This window comes from Nannobrachium achirus (genome assembly GCF_963921795.1).
Source record: "Nannobrachium achirus genome assembly, chromosome: 17".
Lineage (NCBI taxonomy): Eukaryota > Metazoa > Chordata > Actinopteri > Myctophiformes > Myctophidae > Nannobrachium > Nannobrachium achirus.
This window is the reverse complement of record NC_137824.1, coordinates 19477955-19484501: the sequence shown is the minus strand read 5'-3', so window position 1 is coordinate 19484501 and position 6547 is coordinate 19477955. Positions and strand designations below refer to the sequence as shown.

The 6547-nt window shown below is 48.4% G+C and overlaps 1 protein-coding gene across 1 annotated transcript; it reads right to left on the bottom strand.

Annotated features, from left to right (window-relative positions):
* Positions 1–1511: 1511 nt before the first annotated feature.
* On the bottom strand, positions 1512–4967 carry LOC308302317 (protein strawberry notch homolog 2-like; the record flags this gene model as incomplete). Its single annotated transcript, XM_080746573.1, has 1 exon — positions 1512–4967. The coding sequence occupies one exon, from the start codon at positions 4965–4967 to the stop codon at positions 1512–1514; it is 3456 nt and encodes a 1151-aa protein (XP_080602699.1).
* Positions 4968–6547: the final 1580 nt, after the last annotated feature.

Here is a 6547-nt window from a genome sequence, read left to right as displayed (position 1 = left end):
AGAACAAAAGTAGGTCGGGAGTGGGAGCGGGAGTCTGTCCCTGTTACAGTGTACATCCCGAGGCTACAATGCACTAGACCCCTGGGAGATGGATTGTTGAGGTGGAGCGCCACGCCTACCATCAGCTCCCAGTACTTTCCGCACCCAAGCCGTGCTTCTCATAGGCTGAGTTGGCAGTGCCCAGGATCGCAACCATGACCTTGTGCTCCAAAGGGGAGATACCGACTGAGCTACCCGGACAAGCCAGAACCATAAGTCTTATGATGTTAGCCCCTTAAGCCATATTAGTTTAACACCGAAGGTAGCCGACCTACAAGCTCAACACATTGCATTGAGACATATTGTACAATATTGTAGCTCTCCTATCTCCCCAAAACATTTTGGAGAACTATCAATTTAAAAATGCCATGCCCAAAATAGGTTTATATGGACAGTGAGCACACACAAACGAACAATTTAGCACAAATAGACCAAACAGGGTCCTGGGAATAGGCCAACTGGTCTCAACACTAGAGCATTCCATGTATATACACACACATGCCAAGTTTGAAGCCAATCCGTCCATCAGTCCTCGAAATACACAAGGAACACAACAGAGACACACACATAGGTCAGTGGGGGTCATTTATTTCGGCAAGCTGGAAGGCTTGCAAATTGCAGGTGCTCTTTTGAAGAAGGTTAGCAACCCACTAGCAAGGAGGGTAGGGAGTCACGCCTTTTGATGGCTGGTGACAGGGCATTTCACATTTTGATGGCATACTAATGGAATTAATTCATCCCACGTTTGTGCAGAATTTGTGGGAATGAGGTCAGTGGAGGCCCCTCTGGTGTTGGGCCCTGTGGGCGTTACATAGGTTCATGCATCTATTTACAGCATAGGTAGATAAATGGTTGTGTGTCCTGTTTGTGAGATATAATTAGATAATTGAATAGCAGAAAGAGAGAAAGAGATCCACATGGGAACAGTGTAGCTCCCCTGTGGTTCTCGGACTTCATGCGTCAGTCTATGATGTCCGTCATCTTAGTCAAAATCTGGTTTCTAATTTGGGCAAGGTTTTAAGCCTGATTCTTTATAGATTATAGTTAAATATTTCGAAATATATGAAATATTTGCAGAGGTACTTGGTCCAGCACTTGCCCCAAAAAAAACAACACATTCACAAAGACGGACAGATCCTCTTATAGTAGGTTAGCCTGGGGGTCGTTCTCCATTCCAACATGCTGCCATTCCGACATTGACTTCTAATTGTCGGAGTGGCGGCACTTCCATAGAGGTTAGTGTTAAGTATAGGGTTAGTGTCAGAATGGGGGGATGTCGGAATGGCAGCAAAGATTAGCCCCTCCTTGTGAGTCATGCCACAATAAAAAAAAAACTGTTTCCCATTTCCCAAAATGCAATACGCCGCCAGGATTTGGAAGGCCTGCTATAGAGTTTCTACTCTGGATTATGTATGGGTCTGAATGTGATAAGCTTGGCCTATCAAGAAGGTGTTTGTTCGCCGTTTGTTACCTCAGAAGCTGGGGCTGTCGCCCCACATAGCCTGCCTCTCCTTCAACTTGCGTCTCTTCCGCACCTCCTTGTCCATTGCCACCAGCTTCTCACGCACCTGGACTATGCAATTCCCCGGAATTGCAATTCCAACTTGCCTGTTATGCTGTTTGGTTTTGAGGCGAACTATCTGCAGGATGCTGGAGCTGTTGATGCCGTAGACCACGTTGGCCACGCGACTCCACACGTGCAGCAGAGTGCCGCACAACATGTGATACTGACGGATGCGCATGCCTTGCATACACTGTTGTCCCTTTTCAACGTTCACGCATCTCCCAGTCCAGTTGGCATGGCTGCACTTCTTGGAGGAGAAGGTGAACTGGTGCTCCCAGCTTGCCTTTGCCTGGTCTGGAGTCACCTTGCGATAACGCTGCAGCAGGCTGTCTAGGCTCTCAGGGAGAGCCTGCTTGCCAATGTTGGGCTTGTACACCACAAAGTATTTACCTTGACCTGGGCTCTGCTTAGCTAGCAGTACACATGGGTGCTTGCCTCGTAGCTTGTGAGATAAGTAGAATCCATCATCAGGGCAGCTGACTTTCTTTGCCTTTTCACAGGCCTCTTCCCATGGCATACCTCTATCCACGCTGATCTTATACAAAACTACCTGTCCGTCCTGAGGGTATCCTGTTGTGAGGAAGGCCTCCTGTTTCTCCTCATAGATCTCATTATTACCCGGGGCAAGGTCTAGGATTCCCCTGTCGAAATTGCCCTCCTTCTTATCCTTCTCAACTAGGTAGTCAAAGTTGTCAGTAAAGTACTGGAAGAGATGGTTCTGCTTGTCGACTTCCAGGCCCAGAATCCGGTTCAAGAACCTAGCGACGCTGAGGTGTTTCACAGGCTCGATCTCGCTATGCTCCCCCATGCGAAAGATGCCTACATCCACCAGAACACGCTTCATGTCACAGAAGAACTTGTCCTCATCCCCTTGGTAGGCTTTTGGCAGGCATACCTTGGGCTCTATGTAACCCAGGATGGATTTGGTTAATGTATCCAGAGCCTTGGTGCCATGCTTGTTCACAAAGTTGTAGTTAATTAGGTTGCTGGACTCAGTGGCCCTTCTATCCCCATGGGTCAACGCACCCAGGCTCTCTAATCTCTTAGCCACGATGGAGGCAAAGCGCCTCTCCCCAGCCAGCTCAGAGATGAGGAAGACATACTCCGGGGCCATTACCTGATTAGACCGATGTGTGCGACCAAATTGCTGTATGGCTCGGTCTGCACTCCAGGGCAGCTCCAAGGTCATGTGAACCCTGCGCCTCTGGTTCTTCACCCTCTTATCTGCCTGCAAGGAGATACCAGAGCTGGCTGCCTCAGAGATGATGGCCACCAACTTCTCTCCGCTCATAAAGCGGTCTTTTTCCTTGATGTTGATGTATTCGATAGTGTGGCCCTGCTCGGCCCGAGACTCGTAGTGTACGCTGCCATCGGTCCGCCGCACCACACGACCCTTACGGCTCGTCATCTCTGCGACTTTCTCTGGTCCTCCGAACTTGTCAATGAGCTCGTCCAGTGTGTTGAAAGGTAGGTATTTTCCCAGTTCGGATATCTTGTTGAGAAGGCCCTGCTTCATCTCCTCTATACTGGCTGTTTTGCAGTTAGTGTGGATATCGAACTCGTCATCATCGTGGCTTAGCGGGGAGTCTGGTGAGGAGCTGGAGCCCATGTCCATGCTGTCTGAGTCACTGCTACTGTCGCCGTAGTTTCTGATGATGATTGAATCATCATTGTCCACTGCAGTGTACTTAGCTTGCTTGGGCTGGCCACCACACTGTGATGTATGTTTTCTCTTATTTCCAGTCCTAATTCGCCCAGAGGGAAAATGATTAATGACCAGGGCACGGAAAACACCCTCTGCAAGTGAGACAAATCTGTCTACATGGCCGTCATTCTGATTCAGGACATGTTTGGTGCGGGCCTCCCCTGTGGACTGCAGTCCAATGACTATGCACTTCCCAGCCTCCATCTCCTTCTGGGCCAGTTCCACCAGATAGTCAACCTTAGCTGCAATGCAGAGGTATTTGAAGAAGCGCTGGTGGGTCGACCAGAAATGCGCCCACAGATGCCTGTTCTCCACTTTCGAAAAATGCAGCTTGTCTGCTGCGCAGGTGAACACCTGCAGAGCCTCCACCCACAGTTGGCAAGCTTTGTTGTAGACCAATTTGGAGTCATCGTCCAGGCTGATCTCCTCGACACGAAACGACACACCTGAGAAGCTCAGTTGCCTGGCCAGGTACATGCCACTCACTTTCATATCCATGGCAACAATTTCCATTGCACCAATACCCTTCGTCTCGATGTGGAACAGGAAGTCCTCAAATGATTTAAAGGGTGTGCCATCTCCCCAGATGCCCAGGCGGCTCATATACACCATGTTCTTTGGCTCAGAGGCACCTGTGGCACTGGCATAGACCACTCTGGCCCGAGGCAGCGCGTCCTGCAGGTCTAGCACAGCCTTGGCCATCTTAGCCTTGTTAACATCCACCATCCAGGCATTCTTTGCTTTGTGGCATTCATCAAAAACAATGACTCCATCGAAATCCGCCGTGCACCAGTCCAGGATTTGTCTGATCCTGGTTCGGATCTGCCCTCCTGCCTTGCTCTCTCCAATCAGTGCAGCGTAGGTCACAAACAGGACTCCTTCCGGGGCAGCTATGTCTCCGTACTTGATCTTGCTTAAGGCATAAACAGGAATATTGTATGCGTCTATGTCTTTGAGATCTCTTTCTGCGTCAAATTTCAGGTCATTGGATACACTGAACCATAATGTCTTCTTCCTTCCCATCATGTAGTTCTCCAGTATTATTCCGGCAATGGTGCGTCCCTTCCCCACCCCTGCACCATCTCCGATTAGGAAGCCTGCTCTCTCGTTGTTGAGGAGGATCATCTCGTGTTGTTGGCAGGCATAGATGACGGACTCGAGCTGCAGTGCTGACAGCTGGCCACTGTTGATGACGGATTCTGGTATGGCGACATTGTAGGTGATGTCCGGTGGGGGTACACTAGACAGTGTGCTGGTCTCTACCACCATGTCTGGATGGGAGATTCCTATGGTGGATTTGGAAGGTTTGTAGTCAGCATAGATTTCTACATGTCCCAGCTCCTCCGTCTCCTCTATCTCCGCGTCCTCCTCTTCCTCTGGGGGTGCCAGTGGTGGGGAGCTTGAAGCATTTTTACACGTGTTGCTCTGAAAGCTTCTGCCGTCATCAAGCTCTGGCTGGCTCTGTGCCGGGCTGCTAGTGGCACTGTTTATGTCCCAGTGGTTGGGCACTGTGGCCAGGCTGTCGACGTCCTGGGCACCGCTGTTGATGTCCACACAGGGGAATCCCGAGTACATGTCCATGTGCACATGTGGGGCCGAGCTTCTGCTGCTGCTGTCCCAGCTGTATTGCTGCTGGTTTAAAGATTGATACGATTGCATAGTGTATGTGGGCGCCAACCTTGTACTCTGAGCCTGGAATGCTGCCCAAGATGGGGTGCTGAGGAGGGCAGATATATCCCCCAAACATGCTAAATCCTGAATCCTGAAGTGGCTCGGTGCCGGCGTTCTGGTGGTGGAAGTGCCGTTTACAAACCAAAAGGTTGGAGCCGCGGCCATGCCGTCTCTGCCACTGAAGGTCTGGGCGGGAGCACTGCTGTTAGTGTTATATTGCCAGTACATTGGTACAGAGCTGCACGTAGCTTGCTGAGGGAGGGGTACACAATCATTAGGCAAAGTGTTCATGCAATTATTGCACATTCTCTCCATTATGAGCGATAAGTGTTGCACACAACGTGACACAAATATTCACAATAATCTTCTCTATTCAATGAAAACAATGCATGAAAAACTCCCAATCGCTAACCACTATGAGGTGAGGAACTTATGTGAGCTTTTATACCGACTTGGTGACGTCAGACTGACATTGTAGTTCCGAACTCACGTTGTGATTGGCTGAGAAGCATCGTCAACGTCTCCTAATATGGAAACATAAACAGAGCATAGCTACCTCAGCCTGACTTAATATTGATGACATCAGAGATCTCCAATATGGGCATAAAAGGGACAAGGACAGAATTAATTAGCATGACGCGTGTCAGACTTGCAAATGAAGTCTGTCTTGGCCATATATGGAGCGTGACATGTGGCGTGACTGACTGATACACATGAGCTTCAGGTGTTCATAGTAAATGCGACCTACGGTCTCAAGACACTGATAGCCAGTGCGGCTTGAACTCAAGGACAATCAAGGGAAGGCATCCTCTAGTCTAGTCTATTCTAAACATGAATAAAGATGAGACAAGGAGTGGCTTTGTGTGTCCCATGTCCATATATGGACATTTCAGTACAGAATGAACAGGTTTTATCAAAAACAAAATGTATGTCCCATGTCCATATATGGTAATTTCAGTCCAGAATGAACAGGTTTTATCAAAAACAAAATGTCTGTCACCTCATGTCCATATATGGTCATTTCAGTCCAGAACAGGTTTTATCTGTCCCGTACGTCCAGAATATATGTGTAGTGTCCGTCCCGGTCTGATGATTGGATACTTTGAGGATTGGTCAAGCTTTACATGACAATCCGGCCCTCCAGATAAAAACATTCATTCATTCATTTAGAATAAAGAATGTATCTATGTGTTCCAGAGTTCATAACTCTGGAACACATAGAATAAAAGTTCACCGTTTCACTTCGAACCGAGGTTTGATTTTTTACAGAGGATCGCCCCACTGGTCAGTATAAATACATTGAAGACTCTAGCAAGCCCCTCTTTGACTATGGAGTCCACGTATGGTATCGCGACTTATGATATTCTGACGCGAAAACAGCCCAAAAGAAACTATAATTAGGCTTCTGCTTAACCTTATATCTCGGGTATCTCGCGGTAGATGACAGAGTCTAGCATCTTGCAACGGGCCTGTTGTACAAGATACATTACATCACTAAGATACCCATGTACCTGACAAAATACTTCCAAAACGTCAAGGATGTTCACAATTATAACACCAGAGACAGC